This window comes from Taeniopygia guttata, chromosome 26 (assembly GCF_048771995.1).
Source record: "Taeniopygia guttata chromosome 26, bTaeGut7.mat, whole genome shotgun sequence".
Classification (NCBI taxonomy): Eukaryota; Metazoa; Chordata; class Aves; order Passeriformes; family Estrildidae; genus Taeniopygia; species Taeniopygia guttata.
Window position 1 is genome coordinate 4,606,900 of NC_133051.1, and position 26,716 is coordinate 4,633,615.

The following is a 26,716-nucleotide window of genomic DNA, read 5'->3' on the forward strand; positions in this document are numbered from 1 at the left end:
CTGGGCAGTGCTATAACAGGAGGATGGCAAAAGGGTTCAGAGGACACAGGGCATCTGAAAAGCTGGACAGGGCTACCGGCTCCATCTCTAAGTTGTGACGTTTTGCCCTTTGGGGTGCTGCTCTTGCATAAGAAGAGGGAAGACAATGCTGCAGCTCACTGAGGAGAGCACCTGCAGCAGGAAGCTTGGCTCCAAGGATGGCCAATTTATTCTGCTTTAAGAGGTCACTGCATGATTTATGGCATCAGCATTGAAAAGAGGGAGCAACTCTGCAAACGTGACTCATGCTCCTAAAAGCCTGGGGCAGACACTGTCCCCTCCCCATGCTCCTGCTCCCCCAGGGCAGGAAGCTGCTTTCCAGGCTGTGAGCAGGGATGGTGAGCCCGGGTTCTGCTGGACCCCAGCCTGCTGCAGGGGGACTGGCTGAGGCACAGACAGTCCGTGAGGCTGGACCTCAGTCCACAAAACCACAGCGACCCTGAGATCCCAGATCACACTGGCCTCAGCCTTTGTCAGCATCTCTCTATTCCTGCCTCTCCATCAGTTCCTGCCTTCCTACAAAATCCCTGGATTTCCCTGGTTTTCCTAGAGCAAGGTGCTACTTCACAGCAGCTTGGAGATAGCCTTAGTCAGAGCTCAAATTCTTGCGCCCATGGAGCAATCCTGGTCTAGTTGATGAGATTTCTCAGTTGCTGAGTCTAATTTTCTTAGAATTTATTCAGGGTGGGGAGGCCCTGGCACAGGGTGCCCAGAGAAGCTGTGGCTGCCCCATCCCTGGAAGAGTCCAAGGCCAGGTTTGGGGCTTGGAACAACCTGGGCTAGTGGAAGATGTCCCTACCCATGGCAGGGGGAGGAATGGGATGGGCCTTAAGCTTGTTTCAAATCCCAACCATTTTGTCATTCTATGACCTTGCTGGTTGATAAGCCAACCTCTGGACAAGCTGAGGACACTGATGAACATGACAAGCAAAGACTGCTCAGAGCAGCAGTGACTCAAGCCCAGGTGTGGATGGAGCACTGTCACCTTGCTTGGCACTCTTCAGGTGGTACTGGGGCAGACAGACACTCCACCTGCTACCCACAGCAGGCTGGCTGGAACCAGAATAAATCACAGCTCCTCAGAGGTTGGGTTTAATTTTCAGAAGTAGGAGGATTGTTCGTTGGCAGGGACCACACCTGAACGACCAGAAAAATGTTGGGATCGGGTCCCATCACACCAGGATCCTTGCACAAGAGAGCCTCAGCAGACACACAGCAGGCCTGTGCATGATCAAATGTCCCCATCCTGGGAGGCTGAAGTGACTCAGCCAGCACAGTCAAAGGGCTGTTATTGCTGGAGGCAACTGTGCCTGGAGCCCATGCATGGGGATTAAAGACATTCCAACCTCTGCACGTTCCTTTTCCCTCCCCATGGGAGCGTCTCTTGGATGTGGCACACCATTCCCTTTGTCTCAAAGCCATTTCTGTGCTGCACAAGCTCAGGGCTGGCCAAGAGGTAGGGTCTGTCTAGGGATTTCTGAAGTGTCCCAGGCCACCTCCAAACTGCCATCCTGGGGCAATGTTACTTTTTTGGTGATTTCTTTGATGTGTGCTCACATGCCAGGCAAGTCAACACCTGTCCTGGGCCACAGGAGGCTCTGTGGTCACTGCTCAGGAGGAAAAGAAGAGGGGATGGTGAGGTGGCCATTGGGCAGGGCGCAGCCAGGGGATGTGGCATGTGCTGAGCAAGGCCACTCCTGCCAGGCTCTGTCCAGCCTACCTGTTGGTGGTGATGAACCATGGGCAGGGCAGGGGCAGTGTGTGCTGGGAGGGGGTTCAGGCAGGGCTCAGTCCACACCCCAGGCTGTGCTGGGCAGAGCAGAGCTGGGCAGTGCTGGGCAGTGCTGGGCAGTGCTGGGGCTGTGTTGGGCAGTGCTGAGCAGTGCTGGGCAGTGCTGGGTTGTGCTGGGCAGTGCTGAGCAGTGCTGGGCAGAGCAGAGCAGAGCTGGGCAGAGCTGGGCAGTGAAGGGCAGTGTTGGGCAGAGCTGGGCAATGCTGGGCAGTGCTGGGCAGTGCTGGGCAGTGCTGGGCAGTGCAGGGCAGTGCTGGGCAGTTCAGGGCAGTGCTGGGCAGTGCTGTGCAGTGCTGGGCAGTGCAGGGCAGTGCTGGGCAGTGCTGGGCAGTGATGGGGCAGTGCTCACACCCCAGGGTGTGCAAGGCAGTGAAGGGCAGTGCTGGGCTGTGCTGGGCAGAGCAGGACAGTGCAGGGTAGTGCTGGGCAGTGCAGGGCAGTGCTGGGCAGTGATGGGGCAGTGCAGGGTAATGCTGTGCAGTGCTGGGCAGAGCAGAGCAGTGCAGGGCAGTGCTGAGTAGTGCTGGGCAGTGCTGGGCAGTGCAGGGCAGTGCTGAGCAGTGCTGGGCAGTGATGGGGCTGTGTTGGGCAGTGCTGGGCAGTGCTCCCACCCCAGGCTGTGCAGGCAGGCTGGGCAGCACCATGTCTGCACGCTCACACAGGCTGATTGGGGCTTGCTGAGGAATGGAGTGGCAGGGTGGGTGGGCCTGCTGCGGGTGCAGGGTCTGCAGCCAAGAGGATGCACCCAGGCATTTTGCCCTCCACGTTTTGGGGTGAGGTTGTGGTTGTACTTGGAGTCTTTCCCTGTGGAGTTTGGTGTGGGATTCCTTCTTGGCTAGAAAGCCGTGCCGCTGCTGCAGCATGTTCAGCCAGGAGTCAGATGGAGGGCACTCCTGGCTGTGCAGGGCAGCATTTGGTGAGGGAATCCTGTGCAAGGGTGGGATGTCTGTGGCAGCACAAGTCAGCCCCATGGCCAGCTGGGATGGGACCTTCCTGGTTGATGGGGCTCCAGTCAGGACACTTGGAGGTGAGAATCATCCAGGCAGCTCTTGAGGAAGTCTGGAAGGATGGAAAAGTTTCCAGTTTTCCAGATACTCTCATTAAGCAGCATATTATGCCACACTGGAAAGCTCCAAGGCTGGGAGAGCATGGACCAAGGAGTTAATTTTGCAAGGGAAGGAGCTGCCAGAGGGGTCAAAACATCCTGTGGGGTGGCTTGCAATGATCCTGGCAATGAAGCTTGCACTGAGGAGCATCAGCTCTGTGGAGAGGATGTGGGTGCACTGTGCTGCAGAACAGCCCCCAGGAGAGGTGCACTCCCAAAGTCTCTGCACAGGGATGGACCTGCCAGTGGAGAAAACCTCTGAGCACCAGCTACTGCTGCTGAGCACCCACCCTGTCAGTCTGCCCTTGTCTGAGGGGGCTGAGGAGGCCACATCTCCCCTTGCCCGACTCCAGGCTCCTTGCATAGCCCAGCAGATCTGTGGCACCATGTTCTGTTGTAGTGGGGCAGCTTGGCTCTTCCCCTGCTCTCTTCCAAGGCTCCACACACCTGCTTCCCTGGGTGTACCCCTGCATGGTTTCTGCACAGGCCTATCTTCATGGCCACTTTCCAGGTGGTTTTTGTGCAGTGAAGCAGCCAGAGGAGGCAGAGCCAAGAATCTGGTCCAGGTTCCAGTACCTCTGGGATTCACTCCGAGGGCAGGGAGAGACCATCTGCACAGGCGGGTTGGTGGAGGAATTCCCAGGGTGTTTCCCATCCTTTTTTAAACATAAACTGATTCTCTGGAAAGACTGGGAAAGCACCAGGCCCCTTGACAGGCCAAGAAGCATGCGAGAGTTTACTTGTGCACAATTGCAGTTAGCCCTAGGGCTCTAGCACACTAAAATTAAACTAGGAAAATTGTTTGCATCCCCAGATATCAGCCTGCCTCCTCAGGGGACCCCCTGTCACCAGAGGTAAGATCTTTAACCCTGCTGTGAGTCAGCTCCTGAGTACCCCAGGTTTCAGCTGGTCATGGCTGGGGCAGCCATTCCCAACCACAGGCACGTCTGTCACTTGTCAAACCTCAGCCAGCCTGTGACACAGCACCCATATCTATAAACACACCCTCAGTATCCCTGTCGCCATCTGCTCCAGAACCTGCTGCTCCTTGTCTCCATGTATGGAGGTTGTGCATTTCCTTACTTATTGCAGCAGCCTGTTCTTGAAGGTTTGTGTCTACTGTAAATATAACGTGTCCCTCCTCATTCCCCTCTCCCCCAGGTTAAGTGACCTCGGTTGACTCATTGTTCATCACCAGACCCCCAGTCCTTCTCACTGGGCTGCAGGACCAGGGTTTTATCTCCCCACCACACCTTGGCTGGAGAACAAATCCCAGTGCAGGAGCAGGAGCCCCAGAGGTTGTGCTGGTCCCTGTGGGACAGGTGCCCACCTGGATGAGGTTTTCCATCCCAGTGGCTGCAGAGAACACCCACGGGATCCATCACCGGGGTTCCACGGCCCTTGCACAGCACGGAAGGAGAAGCACAGCCCATGATTATGGACATCCAGGGCTCATTCCCACCAGCCACACGTCCTGTGTGGGTGCCACCCATCCCAGAGGGGTGCCAGCAGCCCCGCAGCGTGTCCCCCATGGGAAGGGGCTCTGGGTGCAGCAGCGAGGCACCCAGAGGTGCTCGGTGCTCCCTGCCCCGTGAGCACGGCCAGCAGGAGGGGAGGAGATGCCCAGGCAGGGAGGAGATGAGAGGGGCAGGGTGCTGTGAGGGGGCACAACAGAGGAGCTGAGGGGGCAGGCAGCTGGGACTGTCAGAGTGCCAGAGGCTTGGAGTGGCCCTTGTGAGCACCGGGACCCCTGTGCTGCCCAGGGACCAGCTGTGCACAGGAGCTGCAGGAGGAGGACATGGGTGGGGGAGCCACATGAATCCCACTCTTCTAGCAGCCCTGCAATTCCTATTCTAGGCTCCCCACAGGCGAGGATTTGGCATTTCCTCATCTTTCTGCCTGTTGTCATCTGGCTGCTCTGCTGCTGCCTCGTGTCCTGCAGGGCAGGTCCCAGGTGGGATGGTGTGGCCTGGCCAAAGCTTGTCCATCACCAAGAGGAGCAGAAGCATCACAGCTGGTGTCTCAGTGCAGGTGGGTTCCAGCCCAGCAGCCCTTTGCTGGCCAACACCCCCACGGAAGTTCAGTGTAAAGCCTGAAGGGTGATTTGCCCTCTCTGAGTCCTCTTCTGCCTTGATTTTCAGCAGAGCCAGAATGATTAATTATAATCTCAATGCTTTGCCTCTTAGTAAAGTGAGGAGACAGGACTTTCCTCCATGCTCCTGTCTTTTACTTCCTGACATCCCACATCTCTCTGATGTTTCCTGTCTCATGGGGTCTTCAGATTCCCATCTCCAGATACCCTCTGGAGAGGGGAATATCTGTGTGTTTTTCGTGGCGATTAGAGTCCACTATCTGTGTGGTTTTGATGGAGATTAAAGTGCAAAGAAAAGCACATGAGTGCAGGAATGGTTACACTGACCCTAAGGGAATTGGTCTGGTTGGGGAGCAGTGCAATGAGCACCTCACGCCCCATGACATGCTGTCCTCTCCCAGTGCACAGGAGATGGACAGGACTTGGACATAACTGCAGCCCACAGGACATGGGTATATCTGGGGCCAGTCTGCTGTTCCCCAGTTCCCTGGTGCTCCCCAGTTCCCTGGCACACTTCCGTGGACTGCATGAGGCACCAATTTACACCAATGTACCCTTATCTGTAGTACCCACAGTGTCCATAACAACAGCATCCTATAAATCACTTCACGTCCCCAGCAGCCCCAAATTCCTCACAGTCTTTTAGGTTGAAATGTATATTTGCAGTGTCAGAGTTCCAGGGTACAGGGAGATCTTGGAGCCAGCTCAGCAGTGGATTCTGGCCCTCAGCAAGCTTGGATGGGGTACAGAGAAGTGAAGCAAAGGGAAGAGGGAACTCAGCTGTGGCTGGGGAAGAGGCTGAAGGTTTTTGGTCACTCTCAGGGCACAAGGAGCAGGGTGATCCATCACCATGGTCTCTTTCCAGGCTCTGCTCTCCAAACCTGGCCAAAACCAGACTGAGGGAATGCACTTGTTCCCTCTGATTCCTGGAGAAATGGGGCAGATCCTGCTGAGCTCTTGCAGAGCCACCAGCCCCAACCAGGTCACTGCTGCAGCCATCTGAGGGACCTTACTCACAACCTGAAGGAGATACAGGGTGGCCTTCACCTGCTTTCTTCAGTATCTTGTGGTTTTCCTCAGTCTTTTCTTAGTAGAGAAATGAGTGAGTCCCACCCTTGCCAAGAGCCCTTCCAATGTGATTAAGCTCAGTCTTCCTAAGATATGTCCTGGCAACATTTCTAGACCTGTTCCAGCAATTCCCAGGGACCACTCTATGTCCATCGTGTCCCTCACTGCTGCCCTTACTCTTACAGTGACAGAGGAGCAGGTGGGGGTCAATGACTGCATTTCCTGGAGGGTGCAGGGATCTGCCACTGCATTCCCCCAAAGACCTCACTGCAGTGGAGCCCCGTGGAGCCCACAGAAACACTGCAGAAGCTAATCAGAGCATCTCCTGTAGTGAGAGCACATGGCAGTACATTCCACTGCAGACAGGCCAGGAGAACTGTCAGAGTCTTTGGAAAGTGAAATGCTTCCAGTGACATGGGGGCTGGCAGTGCCCCTGCTTTTAGCAAGCAGGAACTTTGTTAAATAAGAGGTTCATGTGTGGACCAGTCACTGTGAGCATCCACCCTTCTCCCCCTGTGGCTGGGCTAATGGGCACACCCCCCTGGGAAAGGTTTGGGGTCAGGTACGTGCCAGAGAACAACAGGATCATTAAGACTGGACGAGATCATTGAGTCCCATCATTAACCTAGCACTGCCAGCTCCACCTTTGAACCCAGCCCCTAAGCAGGCACATGGTTTAGCTCCAGGCAGGGCTGCAGCCAGAGGGACATGACGGCCCAGATGTCACCCTGTGTCACCGGCACAGCCTGGCTGGGAGCCAGGCAGCTCATCCTGCAGCATGAGGACACCGACCTGGGCTCTCACAAGACAGCCTGCAGCAAGCTTCCCAGTGCAACCATTTCCAGATGGAAATGCCCCGATCCTTCCCGCCCCTGGTCACTGGTGAGTGTGGCCCTGCCACTGCTGCCCGTGGCCGTGGCGGAGCCCTGTCCTGGGCTGGGAGACAGAGCTCACCCTCCCTCCCCACCGAGCTGCAGGCCCGGAAGGGAGGCATTGCTCCAGGTACGCTGCATTCATCCTTACCCGGGCCTGACACAAACAGAATTGATCAAAAGCACCTTGAAAAGCTCCCGTCCCCAGAGCAGAAGGCTCCTCTTGTTGAAATTGGGTGGGAGAGCTGCGGTTTTTCCTCAGTTCCTTTGATTTGTTGCCTAATGCAGGGGATGGATAAATCTCTAAGCCCTGAGATTTAGGGCAGGATTCATACTTTACATCTTCAGAAGACGTAGTAAACAGCCTTATACTCTCTAATCCTGGGAGCAGGTTTGTACCTGCTCTCTCTGCATAAACTGGACCAGCTACAACAATTTCACATTGTGGCTGAGTTCAAAACATCCCCTTGGGGATGAAATGTTTATTGCAGAAGATTTTTAAGATGGTTCCTGAGGGAGAAAGGGACTCCCACCTCAACATCCTGCACAGACCCTGAGGACTGTCTCACAGACACAAGAAGCAGAGTGACTCCATGAGCACTGTGTGAGGTGTCCGTGAAGGTGCCACAGCAGAGACAGCTCAGCTGAGTGTGGCTTCTGAAGTTTCCAGAGGAGCTTTGTCTCTCAGACCTTCCCCACTGGCCGGCCTGCAATGACCTTTATTGAGCAGGGTTAGCAGATCCCTGATGGCTGCAGTGCTCCTGGGTCCAGCTGCCTCCATCGGCCCTGGGGGCAGGCTGGGATCCCTGAGGTCACCCTGTCCAAGGATCCCACCTTTCCAAGGATTCCACCTTTCCCAGGTCACTCCAGAGCCTTGCAGAGGCCTCCTGGGCCATGAGGGGGGTTGTAGTGAGGACAATTGAGCTGGACAGAGCACAGGCCCTTTGCCCAGCACCTCCCAGAATGTGGTACCTGGGCCTTTGGGTTGCTCCAACCCAGCCCCGACACAGCAGCGGAGCAGAGGGGGCTGGTTTGGGGTCTAGACTCCACATCTGGGGTGGTGGTGTTCCACTTCAGGGGGTTTGGCGAGTTTTATGCAAAATGTGAACCTCTGCAGATTCTCCCAGGGCACATTGTCACACCGTGCCCTGGGGGCACCTGCTCAGTCTGTGGGGTGGGACACAGTCCCCAGTCACCACAGGGTGTGTTTGCCAGGGTGGGTTTAACATCTCACCCCACACCTTAAAGCTTTCCATCCCCTCAGGATGGCTGCAAGCCCCTGCTCATGGCCAGTGCCAGGGGCTGGGGAGAGGCAGGGACGGGAATTGATCTGCAGAGAGGAGCAAGTTACTTACAGAATCTTCAGGCTGTAGAGGCCAGAGAAAGCTTCCCCTGGGATCCTGGAGATCTGGTTTCCAGAGAGGCGTCTGCAGTGAAAAGAAGAGCCAGTCATGTGTCTACATCCCTGTGATGACAGTCCCCTGTCTGCAGAGGCTTAACAACTCCTCCATCCTGCCACTGTCCTCTGCAGAGGAGGCTGCAGCACCTGCAAGCTGAGCCACAATCCTGGGCTTGGGCAGCCTCTGCAATCATCCCCTCGCCCAGCCCGAGGAACTGGCAAAGAAAATCACAGCTCCTGCCAGACCTGAACCCAGCATTTTCAGCACCCAGAGACAGCTCATGGCTTAAAACTGTTTCCTGGATAGACACAGAGGTCCCCAGCACAGAAATCACAGCACAGGTAGTGACCAGCCTACAGACCCTGCTCTGTGCCAGACCTTGGCAGAGAGAGTGGAGCAGGGGAGAGCTGTTTCTGCTCTAGGGACAGGGAGGACTGTCCCTAAATCCTGGCTGATGAATGAGGGCCGAGGGATGGGAGAGGGAGATGAAGCAAAGGGCAGCATCACAATGGAAAATGGGACATATATGGGACACAGAGCAAAGAGCAGGAGAGAACATTCAGAACTTACTCAAAGAATTTATTGAAGGAAACCCATGGGTTTCCCATTGTACAGCATCACCTGATCTTAGAACTCAAAATTTAACAAGGCCCAGAGCAGGCTGGGGAATTAAAAGGCATTTGCACTTTTCACTCACATTAGAAACTGCATCACTGTTATCATTAGGACTGTGGTGGGGGCATGGGGTTGAGCCAGGACTGAAGTCCAGGACTCCTGAATCTAGGCTTGGCCTAGAGAAGAGGCGACTTTTCTCTTTCTCCTCCTGTTTCACCTATGAGGACAAACATGGAGGAAGTCCCAGCACCCATCAGCCAGAAATTATAAAGACAGGTTCAACATCCTGATTAAGACCCTACATTGCTACTAAAATTGGGCAACAAACTGGTCTACTTGCCTTGGAGTGGAATATTGCATCTCCAAAACAGAGAAAGTTAACATAATTTCTGACCAAGCTCATCTTCACTCTCACAGAAAGTCCAAACCAGGCCCAAGAGCTTGGGCACAGATTTATTAAACTTTGGCAAAGCTGGTTTCTTTTTAGGCATGTTGTTGGGGAAGGAGTCAGGTGTGGAGGCTGAGCAGTGCAGTGCTGGTGGAAGCAGAGTGCAGGGGAGCCAGGGCTCTGCAGAGGTCACCGAGGGGACCGAGGTGTTTTGGGCAGCCGTGCTCACCTGTGGCAGAGCCAGCGTGTGTGGGTGCCTGAGCTCTCCCTCCCCGTCTCTCCCCTCGGGAATCTGGAGAAAATCGCTCCCATAATTAGGCCTCTGACAGCATAAACAGCACAGGGTCGTCTCTTTAATGTGTGTGAGCAGGTTGTAACCTGCCTCCTGCAGCACATGATCTGCCTGGCAGGCTGGGCTATTTGTCACTTAGGGGCTGTGATTTGGGGTAATTGCTCCTTTTGATTGCTGATTTCCACATGGGAGGGAGTGTTGTCCGGGAGGCTGGAGTGCTTGCCTGGAGGGGAGGTGTTCCTGCACGGCATCCTCAGCCTGCTCCCTGCATCCTCCTACTTGGCTCTGTCTGTCCTCACCTCCCCGCAGCTCAGGGCTGCTGGCAGCTCACACCTACTGCGGGCTAAATGTGCCTTTTCTGGCAGCTCCGTGCCTCTCTGTTCACTTTCCTGGGTGTGTTTGAGTGTTCGCCAGGTCCCTAAATGGATCTGGGACCTCCAGGATTAGCAGGAGAGGAATGTGACGCTTAAACGCAGCCCAGGCTGGGGCTGCTGGCCTCAGAAGGGTGGTGGGGAGCCACCATCCCACAGATGCTGGTGGGACACATGCAGAGCCAGCTTGTGGCATCTCAGCACTGTGTGTAACACAGGACATAAGGGAGGAGATAACTCTGTGGTAGATGCCCTGGTTTCAGTGAGTCCTGCCTCAGGTGAATTTGGAGGCCCAAAGCATCCCCCAGGTAAGGCCCCATGCCTCACCGTTGCTGCAAATGTTTCTGGCCTTGGCCATGTTGCACCTGCAGACTGTGCCTTCTCCCTGGCTCGACTCTGGGCTCTGGCTCTTCTCTCCACAGCTTTACCTCCTCCCTGCCACCAAGGCAGCCCAGATCCTCTCCCTAGGGTTAGGGGTTCATGCCAAGCCAGGCGCAGGCACAAAGGGAAGCACCAACCACAACCACTTCTCTGAACTCTGCTCCCAAGTCAATTGACAGTGCCACTGGGGTCCAAGATGGGCTCTGCCCACTTCTGTGCAGGGACTGGGAGGTGGGACATGTCTGTGTTTGTGCACACAGGCTGAGTTTTCACTTTCCTAGAGGGCTGCATGGCTGGGGCATGCACACAAGATCTGGAGGTGTGGGCTTGGAGGTTTGCTAGACCTCCCAGGACAGGGAGCTGCATGATGCTGGGGGTGGTAGCCAGGTGTTCCAGCAGAGGAGCACGGCTGTGCCACCTGTCCAAGAACAGATCAGGAATGGGTGAGCCTCTTGGGGTGTCCTGTCAAGGGTGACCACTGGAAACATGTCATAGAACCACAGAATAGTTAGAGTAGGAAGGGACCTTAAAGCTCATTCTGTTCCACTCCCTGCCATGGGCAGGGACACCTTTCACCAGACCAGGCTCCCAGCCCCATCTAGCCTGGCCTTGGACACTCCCAGGGATGGGGCAGTCACAGCTTCTCTGGGCACCCTGTGCCAGGGCCTCAGCATCCTCACAGGGAACAATTCCTTCCCAATATCCCATCCAACCCTGCCCTCTGCCAGTGGGAATCCATTCCCCCTTGTTCTGTCCCTACAGACTCTTGTCCAAACTCCTGCCCCTTGGTACTAGGAGCCCCTTTAGGCCCTGTAAGGGGCTCTGAGGTCTCCCTGGAGCCTTCTCATCTCCAGATGAACACCCCCAGCTCTCCCGGCCTGACTGCAGAGCAGAGAGACTCCAGTTCTTGGAGCATCTTCCTGACCATCCTTTGTTTTCATGTCATTAGCTCCTCTACCAGTTCATGTAAGAGATCCAAGACATAAAAGTCTTCGTGTGTGTGACCCTTCCTCTGTCCATGGTCACTTGGCAGTCTTCCAAGTGCTTGGTTCCCTCTGTCCCTCTCCCTCAAACTCTCCAGAAATTCCCCTGCTTGGCAGACAGGCATCCATTGAATATATCTGCCGAATTCAGATCCCACAGGAAACGCAGGAAACGGTTCCTTCCTTTCCATTTAAAATGGAACAATAACATTTGAAGTGATGCTGCCAGTGTGACATCCCCTGAGACAGCTCTAATTTACTCCTTCTGTGGAGGAGGCTTGGGGCAAATAACCCTACCAAGAAGGACAGAAAGGCACTGCCTTTCCCTGAAGCACAGGGAACAGGAGCTATTCTTGCAGGGCTGAAATTCTGGTTCACAGCACATGAACTCGGCTCTAGGCCTGCTCAGGGCTGTTTTTAGGACAGACTTGATTCAGTGCTATGTCCTGCTCTCCTGAAGTTTACACTGTGACATAGGGTTGGGAAAAAGAGAAAGCTCTGGATTTAAAGTGGCTGATAGAAGAAGGAGAGAAGAGGCAGGTAGAAGGAGAGGGTGACAGCTGGATATGGCTGGCTTGCTTCAGAAAGCTCGTGGTGGATTTTAGATTCTGCCCCCCCGCCGCCTCCCCTTCCACCACTCCCGTGATTTCTGGGAACATTCCTCCAGGCTTTGATCTGCATTCCCAATACACTCCAAGTTGGAACAAACTCATGGTTTACCACTGTATGGTTGCTGCTGTTCAGTTACCACAGGCTCAACCCTCCTGTATCCTGGGCTTCTTGGTCATGCTACAATTTCCATGGCACGCCCGAAGGCTGTGCTGGGCAAGATCGCTCATGTCAGGTGCTCAGGCAGCTCGGTGATGCTCTTATCACTCACATTAGGAGGCAGGAACATTGCCCATTGGCAGGACAGGACAAACATGTGTGTCCATATCCCAGTGAAATTCTCCCCTTGCCAAACTTTTATTGAGCACGTCGGCCGCCCCTTTGATCTCCTGCTGGGGTTGGTTTCTCAAGCACTCACCCTCTCGAGGCAGTGTGCCCAGACACTCCATGCTCTTGCCTAAACAGTGTCATCATGCCAAGCCTGGGCCTTCCCCTGGGCACACAGGGGACCACAGGCCCCGTGTCATGCCTGAGTTTGTTCTTGTGCTGGTGCAAAGCAGGAATGAAGCCAATTAAATCAACAAGTGAAAACACGGTGCATTTGAGCAAAGGGCCAGGCCTGGACTCTTCCTTCTCACACAGGAATCTGCAGCTGGTCCTAGTCTGGTATCTCCTGAAGATGCCTCTAATGTGGTCTTTGCTGTCTCACTCCATCCCTGAGGAGAAGACTGTGCCTGTTTCCAGCCCTGCTCGCTGTACCCCCCTCGAATACCTGTTCCAACTCGATAGATTGATCGCATTTGTTCTTTTGTTTATGGTCCTCAAGCCAGTTTTCAACCCACATGAATGCTCATATGCAAGCCAGTTTGGATTCATTTGCCAAGTAATATTAGTAAGCTACAGTTCCTTAATGAACAGGACACTGAACACCTTCACTCCATCTCTTTATATTATAAACTGCAAAGGTTTTCTGTTTGCTCCCTCCAAACCTTCAGAGCAGTTTTCACTTTTGACTCTCTTCTACTTTTGGTGCCCCACTTGGGGTACCCCAAAATATAGTTAGTCATATGGAAAGCAGTTTGCAGGAAAACTGGAGCCAGCTATCCCAACTAGCAAGGATTTTTCAGTTGCTGAATGCTCTCCTTGGTCTAAATGAAGTAGAAATAGAATGAAAATCTCTAAATTTTCAAAACATTTTGAATTTGATTCAGGCAGCTGCAATATTTTGGCCTCATTGGTCAATGTTCATGATAGACAACCCCTTAGAAGACCTTCTGTCCTGTCCTCACCTGCACCTTAGCCAGTGCTAAGCTCAGCCCTCAGCCCATGCACAGGGATGAGCTTTGGAAGGCTTCATCAGAGGAAATATCCTTTAACCCTCTCAGTGCTTTTGCTCACCCACTGAATTGATGAGCAAACCATCCTCTGCCAAGGACTGGTGCCAACCAGGGGGACAGAAAGTCCTGGATCAATCAGAGCTGGTCTTCTTTTTGCCAACAAGTTGTACCTGGTGTCTTCTCTGCACAGGAGCCGTGCAGACTCCTGGGGGAACCACAGAGGCCAAGAATTCAGAGCTGCAGCTCTTTGGCTACAGCCACCTGGAAACAGGGGGCTGTGCCAGGCAAGGTGACTACCAAGGGAGCAGTGATTGTGCCTCCAAATCTCAGCGTAGCCAAACAAGGGCATGGCCCTACAAGCATTTGTGTCTCCATAAGAGACCTGTCCGGACTGATGTGTCATGGAAACCCACCAAAGCTTCTCTCAGGAGTCCCCTACTTCAGACAGGTTACTGCACTGCTCCAGAACCAGCTTCTCACAGTGCCAGCACACGTGAGCCTTGCCCAGAAATGCCAGCGCCGTGCCATGGAGGAGCTGTCACTCCCGAAGGAGCCATGCCCACTGCCAGCATCACTACAGTGCTGCCTCCTCCAAGAGAGACATTGCCTTGGAGCGAGAGCCTGTGCTGCACAGCCCCCCAGAGTGGATGTTCCACATGCCTGGAAGCTGATGAGGGGGTGGGGGTGCTCTAACCACAGGCAAGGGCAGCCAAGAACAGCTCTGGTGCCCAATAAGCTGTGATGGCTCCATTGGACCCACATGGGAAGGGGAGTGAGAAGGGGGTGCCCTCACTGGTGCAAGGCAGGAGAAGAGGGCTGCTGCATTCACATTCCCAGCACGCATGCCTGCATTTTATTTCACTTTGCTTTTATGCTATTTCTTGGTGCCCAGGCTGGCAGAGAAGGCGACAGTGGGTCCTGAGCGTGTGGTGCTGAGCCTGCCGCGCTGCACTCCCTGTGAGGGTGAGTCCCTCTGCCCTCGGGGCCCCAGCAGAGGCAGGTGAAAGAGCCAGTGGCTGGGAAGGGGTCTGATCTTGCCGCTGTGCCCCGAAGCAAGAGGTGAATGGCAATGAACACCTGCCTTTGGCTGCAGTTTCTCTTCTTGGCACCGAGCGCTCGTGCTTGGATTCAAAGCATGGTAACAAAGCCCTTGCCGGCGAACACATTTCAACATGTTATTATTCCCAGGCCGGCTTTCAAGATCTCTTTCTATTCCTTCTGTACTGATTGCTCTTGTTTCTCTTGGCTCCCAGCTCTGGCTTTTCAGGCTTCATTAACTGGAATTTATTAGCAACTTTAAACAATCTTCCTGCTGCCAAAAAGAGAGAAAGAAAAGAAGGGGGAAAAAAGGAAAGAAACAAAGAGGAGACATACTAAACTCTGGGCTGCTCCCTGCCTGTGTGAGGCCCAGCTCTGAACACCTCTATCTGTGCAGGTTTTCTTTGGAGGGAAGGTCTGGTGAGTGCCTGGACTGGACCAGGGCTGCTCGTGCAGCCCCTCCTGTCTCTGGAGCTGGGGGCTGGGGGCCAGAGGGGAGCACAGCCTGGTGCATGGCCACTGAGAGCCCTCTCCCATTGCCTCTCCAAAGGCAGCTGAGTCTGGAGAGTCTGGTCTCTGGGCATCCCCTGAGCATGAGAACTAATTGCACTCACAACACCTTCCTGAGCAGCTCTCAGTAAAAACAAATGGCCCACAGGACCCACCCAAGGGCCTGCTCTCATTGCTGGGCAATGAAAATAACATTACCCACACCACACAGGGAGGAGCTGGAGCAGTCCCTGGACCCTCAGCTGTGCCCTAACCACAGCATCCCCTCTGATCCCATGGGGACACGTGTGGTGTCCAGAGCAGAGAGGAGCCCGTGCAGAAATGCCCTGTGGGACACAGCCTGGCTGGGTGTCACAGGGGGCTTGGCTGATGGCTCTGCTGTCCTCAGGACCCTCACGTGCCACCCTGCTCTGGTTTTTTCCTCACAGTTCACCCAGTGTGGGTGTGTGCAGAGGATTTGCAGGGCTCCACAGCAGTGAAACCTGGCATGTTTGTCTTTGTTGTGCATGGGACACATGTGCTTCATCCACCCATTTCTGCAGCTGTCTTCCCCTTTCCCATTATTCCTTTTCCTTGGCTGAATCCCAGCTCCATGCACAAGCTCAGCCGTGAGTCCAGCTGATCTCTGACTTCTGTGAAATTTCACTTTCATGATGAGCCTGGGGTGATGCTAAAATAGAGGAACAGAAGGAGGAGAGGTGGTGAAAGGTGTGAAACACCAGCTCTCCTCCATGGGACCCTGGGGTACTGGGGCTAAATCTAATGAGAGAGAAGAAAGAATCAGAGAATCATGGGCGAGGGCAGGAGAGGAGAGCCATGAGAAGGAGCCAGAGGAACCTGACCTTCCTCTGACTGTTGAAGATGATACGGGTTATAGGTCAAGGACAAGGAAAGTCAAGAGTTCCTGGGATGTTTCTGAACATTAGATAATTTCATAGAACCTTGAAAAGGAGATTTAAAAATCTGGGTTGAAATTGGCAATATTTTTGATGAGGAACCTTTGATTTTTTTCATAAGGTTTGAGCACCTAAAGTATCTTGAAGGCAATAAAGCAAATATAATTTGAAATACCAGTATCTTTTAGGGCTTTACCCAAAGTAAAAGACTAAATGCTAAGAAGTAACGTGAAGACTAAACAATTTTTTCTCTCTCAGGTTAAAAGAAATTTCTGGGGTTGACCAAAGCTCCGGAACATCAGTTTTGGTTCACCTTGAACTGAATTTTGTAAATATTGTCTTTGATTGCTCCAACCTGTTATTCACCTGGTTTATCCAGCAGATATTGAACTATTAGAGAGCACCCAAAGGAGAGCAGTGGAGGTGGTGAAGGGCTTGAGGAGAAGCCTGTGAGGAGCAGCTGGGGGCATTGTTCTGTTCAGCTCCCAGAGAGGAGGATGAGTGGCAGGCACTGATCTCTCTGTGACCAGTGACAGGACACAGGGGATTGGCCTGATACTGTGTCAGGGGAGGGAATTGGTCACAGCCCCAGGCCAGACAGAGTTCAAAAAGCATGTTTGGAACAGCATGCTTGGGACCAAGGTGTGACTCTTGGGGATGGTGCTGTATAGGGCTGGGAGTTGGACTTGATCTTTGTGGGTCCCTTCCAACTCAGACTATTCTGTGACTTTGTGACTCTGTGCAGAAGGCAGACTGGGGCCATAATGCCACCCAAAATCCCTGGGGATGAGAAACCTGCTGAAGGCTTTCCATCTAAGTGAAGACAGGCACTTGCAGCCAAGATGAGCTGCAGCAGAGCCCTCTTTATTGTCAGTATTTCCCTGCTGGAGGGCTACAGGAGGAGTGCAGGCAGATCTCCCTCCTGCCCAGGAGACACTGCCACTGGGATAGCTGGTCTGGGATAGCTGGTTTGGTATAGCTGGGTCTGGGATAGCTGGGTCTGGGATAGCTGGGTCTGGGATAGCTGGGTCTGGGATAGCTGGGTTTGGGATAGCTGGGTTACTGATAGCTGGATTTGGGATAGCTGTGTTTGGGATAGCTGGGTTACTGATAGCTGGATTTGGGATAGCTGGGTTTGGGATAGCTGGGTTACTGATAGCTGGGATAGCTGATCCTCTGGGATAGCTGGGTTTGGGATAGCTGGGTTTGGGATAACTGGGTTTGGGATAGCTGGGTCTGGGATAGCTGGGTTTGGGATAGCTGGGTGTGGGATAGCTGGGTCTGGGATAGCTGGGTTTGGGATAGCTGGGTTTGGGATAACTGGGTTTGGGATAGCTGGGTCTGGGATAGCTGGGTCTGGGATAGCTGGGTCTGGGATAGCTGGGTTTGGGATAGCTGGGCTGTCCCTCACTGCTCAGCAGGGGTTTCTGCTCTTCACTCACTTGGCATGTCCCAGCACAGGCAGCTCTGCCATGGGGATGAAGACAAAGGGCTTGGTCTGGTGTGCATGTCACGCTGGCAGCCACTGGGAATGTGTCCCAGGCAGATGAAATCAGCAGATATCTGAGCTGTGAAACCTGAACAAACTTCCCTTGAGGATGTCTAAACAAGCAGGATTTGTTTGCTTGATTCTTATGCGTGTCCTGGCACAGAGGGTGATCCCAGCCTGAATGTCATGGTCCTGATGTAATGTTTTGGGATGAAAATTTGGTGAAGATATAAATGAAAAGAGCAGGGGAAATTCCAGGCAAGTTGCACTATTGGTCAATGACAGCCCTATGAATGCTGTACAAACTGTTCCTGTCTAGTGGTTGTTGTTGAAAGAATCACTTTTAATTTGCCATAATATACAAAATCCTTCCTTGCTTGATTTAATATAAATTACTTGATTTCCATAAATAGGATTACTATCTTCCTGCTATCAAATTCAAGCAGGCACTTCGCTATGCACAGGTGTATGATGCTGCAGTTTGCATTTCTTCTCCTAACTATGATGTTAGTCCTTTCCAAAGGGGGACTTCCAATTATTTTTCCAGATTTTCCTCTTTAAATTTTTCACCTTTGCCTATTTCATTCATAATTATTTTTGGCTGTGGGAAGCTGGCTCTTTTGGAACCTATGAATATTTATTTGTTGCTGGTTGAGGCTGCTCTGTTTGTACATGACGTAATCAGGACACGGTTGCTTGCAGCAAGACAACTGCTAATTGTACCCAGCAGAGTGTGGTCTGTGTGTGTGAGGAGCCTCAGCACCCCCAGTGAAGGTGCTGGGTGCCTACACTTTGCCATGGATGTTGATAAAATGAAAGGTGAAAGGCTGCAAGATGGGTGCGAAGTGCTGAAGAGCCCCCCTTCTGTGGGCAGCTCTGGCTCCAAAACCAAAACAGGATCAAAAATGCCTCCTTGTCAGCCTGGAAATGCCTGCTGGGGAGGGGGCTTGGGTGGCTGGGTCCTTGTAACTCCAATGAATTTGAAATACAGACAGATTTCAAATTCAAGCCAGTTTGGATTCAATTGCCAAGTAATTTTAGTAAGATACAGCTCCTTAATGAGCAGGACACTGAACACCTTCACTCCATCTCTTTATATTATAAACTGCAAACTGTTTATATTATAAACTACAAGACCATTTGAAGAAAAAAACCTGTAATATAAAATCACAGAATCCTGCAATGATTTGGATTTGGAGGGACCTTAAGGATCATCTCATTCCACCCCCTGCCATGAGCAGGGACACCTTCCACCAGCCCAGGCTGCTCCAAGCCCTGTCCAACCTGGCCCTGGACACTTCCAGGGATCCAGGGGCAGCCACAGGTTCTATGGACAACCTGTGCCAGGATCTCACCACCCTCACAGGCGTTAGGGTCATATCTGTAGTTCTGACATTTTGGAAAATACAATTTATGAAATGCCAGTGTTGTGCCTTGTGGTGGCAGCAAGATCTGATTCAGAGAAGTGAAAGTGTTTCATTTAGGCAGATTAAGTTGCAGTAACTGTTATATACACAGTAAGTTTACAACACACATCAAATGAAGCATTAATATTAGTATTTCATGAATGCAATAACATTGTTTTGAAGAAATTGTGTTTTCCAACAGAAGCTGTTGTGTTGAAAGTACCAACAGCATGAGAATAACACCTGGAGGTATTTCTCATGGTCAAGTGGAGTAAGACCATACAGGTGCAATTTACTCATGCAGAAATGGTCAACCTCAACATTCTGCCCCCTGGGCTCCCATTTTTGGGGCTCACAAAGGATTCCAGTGGTTTCTTGTGCTGCTGGGTAATTTTCACACTTTCAGAAGTGGGGCCACTCCTTCACTGACACACAGCCACATGCTGATCCCCAGGACTGAGACTGCTGCTGTGTCTGAGTGTGTCTGTTCAGACCTCAGTGCACACTGGTGCATGGAGGGACATCTCAGCCTATGGGGAGAACTTTTTGGACTTCTGTTGTGCAGGGTAGGTTTCACCCAGATGGTGAAGTGCCAGGGGTTAATGTGTCTCTGGGCTGCAGGAGGCTGTGAGGGGGACCCTGTCTGCTGAAGGGTGAGTGAAGATCTCTGCTGCCTGGCTCTGCTCTAGGGTGCAGGGTTGATTTTTGACTGAGAGATTAGGTCCTCTTTTATTTTGGCTTTTGGCACACGCACCACCTCAGCCTGAAGGTGATGACCTCAGTGAAACCCCTAAGCTGGAGCAGAAAATAAACCCTGTCCCAGCACGCAGTCTGCTCCCACCTCAGCCTGCAGCTGCAGGAACAGCACTGGAAGCTGTGGGCAGTGCCAGAGGAGCCTCTGCAGTGCCCCCCCAGCCCCCCCAGCACCCCCTGCCCGTCCCCAGCCCCTACTCACAGCTCCTCCAGGAAGCGCAGGTGCCGGAGCGCGCTGGGCTGCAGCTGGCTGATGTTGTTCATGCTCAGGTCTCTGGCAGGAAGCAAAGACAGAGGTTTCTGATCAGTCACGCAGTGGTTTGCATAGAATGCACCTCAGTGCCAGGCTCTGTGGCCCCTCTCTGCTAAGTGGGAGGGTGAGAGGCCTCTGCAAACAGCATTTCAGCATTGACATCTGATCACAGCCCGGGCTCTGCCTGCAGAGGGATGGAGAGGAGTAGCCAGAGAGAGCTGCCTCCTTCAGGGTGGTCTGCCTGAGCTTCTCCAAGTTATGAAGCAAGTTAGGACATTTCCCAACAGCATAGGCACAAGTTTTGGAGAATGAACAGGAGGCCCCGTGACACTGGAAGAGGACAGCATCTCTCTGTCACCATGGCCATGCCAGCCCCCACGGGGAGATTTTCCAGTGTGTGGACAGACATCTGCAGCCCATGAGAGAAAGGGTCCATCCCACTGGACTGGCTTTCTCTACACTGTACAAACGAGAGAACCACACCAGGAGGGGCAGGGGTTGGCTCTGTGGGTGACAAACTGATGTCAGGAGGTGGAAGGAACCTGGCTGATTGTGCTTGTCTCCCTCTGCCATCTCCAGCTAAAGGCTCATCTCCTCTGCCTGGGCTGCAGTAGAGCCTCTGGAGGAGGCTGTGCTGGTAGCCAGAGGCTCCAGGGTGGTTCTGAAGTGCCCTGCACGTTACAGTCACCGTGAGCTGCCTGTGCAGAGCTCTCCCCATCTCAGGGTGTGAGAGCAGCTGAGTCTGTCCTGGCTGATTCAATACACAAGCTGCTATTTGGAGAAAACAAGGATGTTTCAAGGCTGTTCTTGGAGTCTGATAGCTGCAACCCTGCCCTCATGAGCAGCTGCATGTGAAGAAACCCATGCTGCTTACCCCAGCCTGTGTCCAGGTGAGAAGGGAGCACTGACCTGTAACGCTAGGAGGTGAGATGAGGCTGAATTAAAAGCTGGTGTGGTTAAACCCAATGGGAATAGATGAGGCATACCCCCTAGTCAGCAAAGCAATGTGGGCAGTGGCATCTGGCTGCTGGAGAGCCTCGTGGGAGGCAGAAGGGGCTGCTCATTGTCACTGCACAGACAGGGCACAGCTCAGCTCCTCCTTGCACTGAATAGCACAGCCTGATGGGTGTGATGGGAAAATGAGGAGAAACAACAACAAAATAAAGGCAATTTATTTACTCTGTCCTTCTGTAAACCCCACAGACTTGTGAGCCTGAGGAAGGACGTTCCCTGTCCTCCCAGTGGCACTGGGAATGTCTTGGCATTGGGAGGAGGCTCGTGCCAAGGACAAGGACAGAAGCACAAAGGAGAAAAGCCCCCCCAGCATTACAAGAGAGACCTCCCTGAGCTGTTCCACCTGCTCAGAGCGCCTGAGATCTCACAGGTCACATAGCAAATTATCCAGAGCATCTCAGCTGGCTTTGGGCTCTGGCTAGGAAATTGCTTCACTGAAAAAGGAGTTCACTGAAAAATTTACTGCAATGTCTTTGTATTCCTCAGTAAAAAAATGCTGGAGTTTTGCTGGTAAAGAGCAGAACACCTGGGGGGCATAGGCTTCTCCATTTTGATCATTTCCACAAAAAACCCCAAACCACCATGTTCTAACCAGCTCTGTTTGGCATTGGTGGAGGCAGGTGATACATCAGGAAGGTTGGAAATTGTCTTTCATATTCTCTCGAGAGGTGTCCTGTGACAAAATCATGCACTTTTGTGAGCCCTTTTGAAAAATACTCCTGGAGAAGTTTACTTTTTCCTTTATAACTTTCTCTTCTCCAAAGTAGTAGAAAACTTGCCAAAAATCTATGAGAATTCAAAATTCTGTTTTTAGAAAGAGTGCAAAATAAAATTATTGCCTGCACTGTTCTGTGTGCAATGCTGCATTCTATATTTTGGTGATCCTGTGATACAAGGGTTAAAATATTATATTGTGCTGCTTCTATTTTTATTTTTAAACCCCCAAGGGCAGTTGCTACTTAGCACCCATTAAAACATCTTTTTTTTTCCTACATCAAAGTGTCTCCTGTTTGTGTTGTAATGAATCTGTCTGATGTTTTGACATGTTGTGGAACAATGTGAAAATAACGAAAAATAATGTAAAATTAAAGACTGTGAATGAAAACACAGATCTGAAACATCCAAGATCTCCTTGAAACTGTGAGGTATATTTCTTAAGTTGCCTTCTGCTGGCAGTGTAGAGAATAGTCCTTGCTGCCACCTTCCAAGCCTCATGGAACAGCCTCCTGTGTGCCCAGGTACTGCCCAGGTGTGATGGGGACAGCTGGACACCTGGGTGGGTGGTGGCTGCAGGGATGTCCATGCTCATCAGTCTGGACTCATCAGGATGGGACTCATCAGTCCCAGACAGCAGCAGGGCTGTAGGGGGCTGAGGATATCAGAGGTCAAATATCTTTTAGAATCCCAGATGGTCTGGGCAGGAAAGGACCTCCAAGCTCATCTGTTCCACCCCCTGCCATGGCTGGGACACCTTCTACTCTCCCTGGTTTCTCCAAGCCCTGTCCAACCTGGCCATGGACACTTCTTTCCCCCTGCCCTGATCCATACCTAAAAGGAACAAAATACACTGGTTTCTGAAAAAAATCTTCCAAAAGGCAAAGGAGAGATGTCACTGTCCCATCACTCTGGCAGCCTCACATCTCCACAGCAGGTGGCTTTCCTTTAAAATCCCCCTTCCCTCCCACCCTGCAGCCCTGGAGCTCCTGGCCATGGGCAGGTCTGAGACAAGGGGCTCTCTCCCACCATTTCTTTGGGCAGTGAAGAAGAGCCCAGCCTGTGTTTTCAAGGTTGTTACATAGAAAATATTTTGAGTAATTGTATTTTAAAGTCACTGATGTTTTGGCTGTTTGAACACTCTGGTGGTTTGCAGTCCTGCAGGACTCAAGTGTAATACAGCTACACTGACAGCCCTGAAAAGAGCACCCCGAAAGGGCAAATCCTGGCAGTGGTGTACCAGCAAGGAAAAAGTTCCAGGGACTCAGTTTTGCCATTAACTCCCCAGTGTGACATCCTGCAGGGACGCCCCACCAGCCCCTCCAGAGCAGGGGACATCACACCCGACTTGGTGTGGTGGAATTCCTGGCCTGGCTGTGGTGTGAGGACAGCATGGAATGTGCAAGGACAAATGGTGTGAAGGAAGAACAAATTCCTCCAAGGGTTGGAAATAAACTTCCCAAGCACAGCCCTGGACCCAGTGATTTTTCTAGCCACAAAAGTACGAGGTGTTTCTCCACAGGCTGTCCATGCTTGTGTGAAAGCTGAGGCACAGGATTCTTGCCTGAAGTGTTGTGGGAGTAAATATTTGACTTATTACTCATTTAAAGATGTTGTTGACTTGTTGCTGTGTTTTCCCAAGCTTGTGATTTTCCTCTTAGTAAGGTTTCTTATGTTATGTACATCCCCAACACATGCAAGGGTGGAAATGCTTCCTGTCAGAGCAATCAGAGAAGCTGTTTATCTCTTCGAGTGTTTGGGGGTGGTTACTTCAATCAGCCACATTCAGTTAATGTAAAAGGAGCCCACAGTATTTGAACCTTGTTGGATTATTTTTTCTGCAGCATCTAGCAGAATAAATAGGGATCCATGGATAAATGAGTTAGGGGCTCCTCTGACTTTCTCAGCTGTGTCAGTGACCTTGGCTTTCCAAGCTAGGGCTCTCTTCTGAGTGACTGAGCATCCAGGGAAGCCAAACAAGTGCTGGGTCACTCATGTCTGTGCATGGCTCTTGTCATTTGCACTGGAGAAACCATTCCAAAGGTGAGGTCTGTACTAGAGCAGGCAGTACAGAAATGCACAAATTATTCAAATCTCAAAGTCCCTTAACTCTAAAAGAAGTCAGAAAGGTGGGAAAAGAAATGGGGTGCTGCAGCTTCACCCAGGCTTGCAGTGTAGGACCTGCAGAGGAACTGTCCAGATTATTGCTTTTGAGTTCATGACACCACTCAGCAGTGGTGCTCTGGGACGAGCCAACCCCTCCTGTCCCAGAGCTCCCCTGTTCCTCCTTCCCCAGTGACTGGCCTGTCTGTCTTCTCTACCAAATATCAAATAGAAGCAGGAATTCTTTTGCTGCCAAACCATCCTTCATGGCTGCTGTCTGGAATGCTGCCAGTAGAGTGAACTACTCTGCTGTTCCCAAAACTGAAACTCTGCTCTCGTATCACCCCGCTTACCCAAGAAGCAATGCCTTTTAATGCCTCTTGCATTAGGTGTAGAATATACCTGTGCTTTCAAATGGCACTGCACCAAAGCCATCATGGCTATAATTAGTGTGATTTAACTTTCCCCCCTTCCCCAACTAATTCTAAACATTTATTGTAAGCATTTCTAACTTGTACCTGCAGGAAAACTGAGACACAGTTCATGGAAACTGAGCTCATGTGATTCAGCCTCAGACCTTACAACTCCTCCGGCCCTCGAGGGGTTCCTTAAATTATTTGCTTTGATGTCACCTTCTTTCATGAACAACCTTTGATTATTCACTGATTAGCTGATCTCCCTTACCAAAAAATGAAGTGACACACACACGGTGCTGGGACTGCCTGCCACGCTCTCCAACCCTGCTGTGAGATGGGGAGCACAGAGTTTTAGCTCAGGGGTGCTATGAACTTTAAAGATCAAAGGGGTTTTTCCTTGGCATCACTGCTGGGGCAGGCTGTGGTGGTGTGCCCTGAGCCATGGGGCCGTGGATGTCACCGTGGGGAGCGTGCAGCCCCTCTGGGAGGAGGCACAGAAGGTGCCTGCAGGGTTTGGTGGACCTGCATGTTCTGGGCCAAAAGGGCAGGATTTTATGCTGCTCTAAGAGGGCTGCACAGAACACCCTGCAAGCCTTCCCTGAGGTAGGCCTGAGCAACATGCCCAGGATGTTCCTCTAGGAACAGCAGGATTGATGCCTCTCACAAACCCAAGGCATCTAAAGCTGCCCACAACGCTGGGGGAAGGTGAGCCCTGCCCACGAGCCCCACAGCTCCTGAGGTGTGTCTTCCCAGGCACAAGGCAAAGTGTTTCCTCAGAAATGGGCTGCAGTGGGAGTTCATGCAAGCAGAAGCCAACAGACCTAAAGCAGCACAGGTTGAACCCCTTTAGCAGTACAACAGGACCAGGTCTGCTCAGCCAGGAGGGTTTGAAGGGGAAACTGCAGGGGTGGGGTTTGTCTGAGGCCAAGCAGAGAGACCTCAGAGCCAGATGTGCCTCTGTCTGTAGAAAATTGCACAGCTGGCAGAGATTCTCCTACAGAAAGAGCAACTCCTCCCTGTGGCTGGGAGAAGACATTCCTCTGTCTACTCCAAAGGGGCAGAAAGTCTGGTCTTTAGCTCCAGTCCCCTGAGGTGCTCTCCATGGGTCCCTGTGTCACTCAGCAGAGCAAGAAGCCTGTGTCTTCCTGCTCTTGCAGCTGCCTTCAAGAATTTGTTCTGCAAGGTTTCTGCAAGCTCAGGTTGCTGTTCCTGGACCTTCCCAGAGCCCACAGTGGGGCACTCCATGGGCTTCTGGTTTCCCTGGTGCCTCTGTGAAATCCAGTGAGTGTAGCTACAGCTGGAAATGATGACAGACACGGCCCGAGTCACTGGACAAGACTTTCAGTATTTTGGGAAATGGACATCTTGCTCTCTGTTTGTAAGGAGGCAAAGTCACCCCAAAGGACAAATCTGACTGAGATCCTGGTTTGAGCCTACAGGAAGCTGCTAAGAATCCTGGATGGTGACTGTCTTCTTAGCCCCTAAATTGCTCTGCTATATGAATATGTTCATATTTTTCAAGATGTTCAGGATATTAATGTGTTCTCTTCCCAGCCCAGGCTCAACCCAGCTCCTCTTGCTTTTGGTGCTGAACATGTGGCTTCCTGCACCATAAAAAACTCCTTCCTTACACTCAGGCAGGTGAACATAAATTTTTGTGATTGTGAGGAGAAGCTAATGACCTGGTATCCTTTTGATTAATTAGTTGCACAATTACAGTATTAAGGCCTCCCAGTCCAGCATTTCTAGTGGAGCTGAGCAAACCAGACCAAAATTCCCATCTCTATCCTGGAAAGGCCCAGCACTAGGCCTGCTCTGGTAAGGAATGAAACACCCTGAAATCCCTGGGTGCTAAGCACTGTCTGTGCCTCTCTCCTGGCCACTCTCATTAGCATCCAGTAAAAATGCACAGTTACACCACCAGAAAAGAAGCCCAAAGGCAATAAATGATGGTTTCAGAAATACTTCAGATTATACTAGAGTGATTCATAAAGGTTCTCACTATCTCTTTTCCTCTTTATCTTGAAATCTCCAAGGTCACCACAAAATGCCTGAATTGCCTGGGGCAAAGCTGGGGCTGAGGATAGAATGGTACCTGGAGCCATAGAACCAGCTGAAATTCTTCCTAAAAGCCTGCAGGTTGAAAACTACACTAAAGGTAGTCTCTATAAAGAGAAGGAGAAAGGGAAGATAAAGAGATCAAAGCACTAAGAGCTCATTTACATCACACCATATCTGGAGGCACCAGCACTGCTTCAATCCCGTATCACTGCAATGGGCAAGAGAAGAACGTGTTTCTACTCCCACCTCTCCACGTCTGAAAATAGATCAGTCATCTTAGATCATCCCCCATGTGTAGGCCCTATCCCAGATCTCCACAATATTTCAATAATAAAGTCTCAGCCAAGGCCAGTTTGCCAGGGTGAGACGAAGCCCATTCCTGTACCAGAAGCTGGGTCTGCGCAGAGCACGGTGACCCTTGGCAAGTAAAGCTCTGCCACTCTGGCTGCTCCTCCTGCATCTCATCCTGTACCTGCCCTGGCTTTGCCCTGTGCCAGGTGCCCTCCAGTGGGAGTAGGAAGGGTCTGAGCAGGGCAGTGATGCCTTTCTGTCCCCGGGAATGGCTGGTGTGAGAACCAGAAGAAATCACTTCTAGAAACCCTCTGCCAGGTCAGGGCTGTCAGCAGATCCCACCCCACCACAGGGGCTGCCAGGGGAAGGGCAGAGGAGACAGGAGGGTGTGGGGTGCAAGCCCAGGGCAGGTGGAAGCTCAGGGCACT

The 26,716-nt window shown here is 52.0% G+C and overlaps 1 protein-coding gene across 1 annotated transcript in view; it reads right to left on the bottom strand.

Moving 5' to 3' along the window:
• The window catches only part of LGR6 (leucine rich repeat containing G protein-coupled receptor 6), a 153,483-nt gene that overhangs the window by 78,695 nt on the left and 48,072 nt on the right, over window positions 1-26,716 (bottom strand). Inside the window, exons 2-3 of the mRNA XM_041721290.2 lie at window positions 19,639-19,710; window positions 8,324-8,395 (exon numbers count right to left, since the gene is read on the bottom strand). Of these exons, the coding sequence (XP_041577224.2) occupies window positions 8,324-8,395; window positions 19,639-19,710 (144 nt within the window). The remainder of the gene's footprint in view (window positions 1-8,323; window positions 8,396-19,638; window positions 19,711-26,716) is intronic.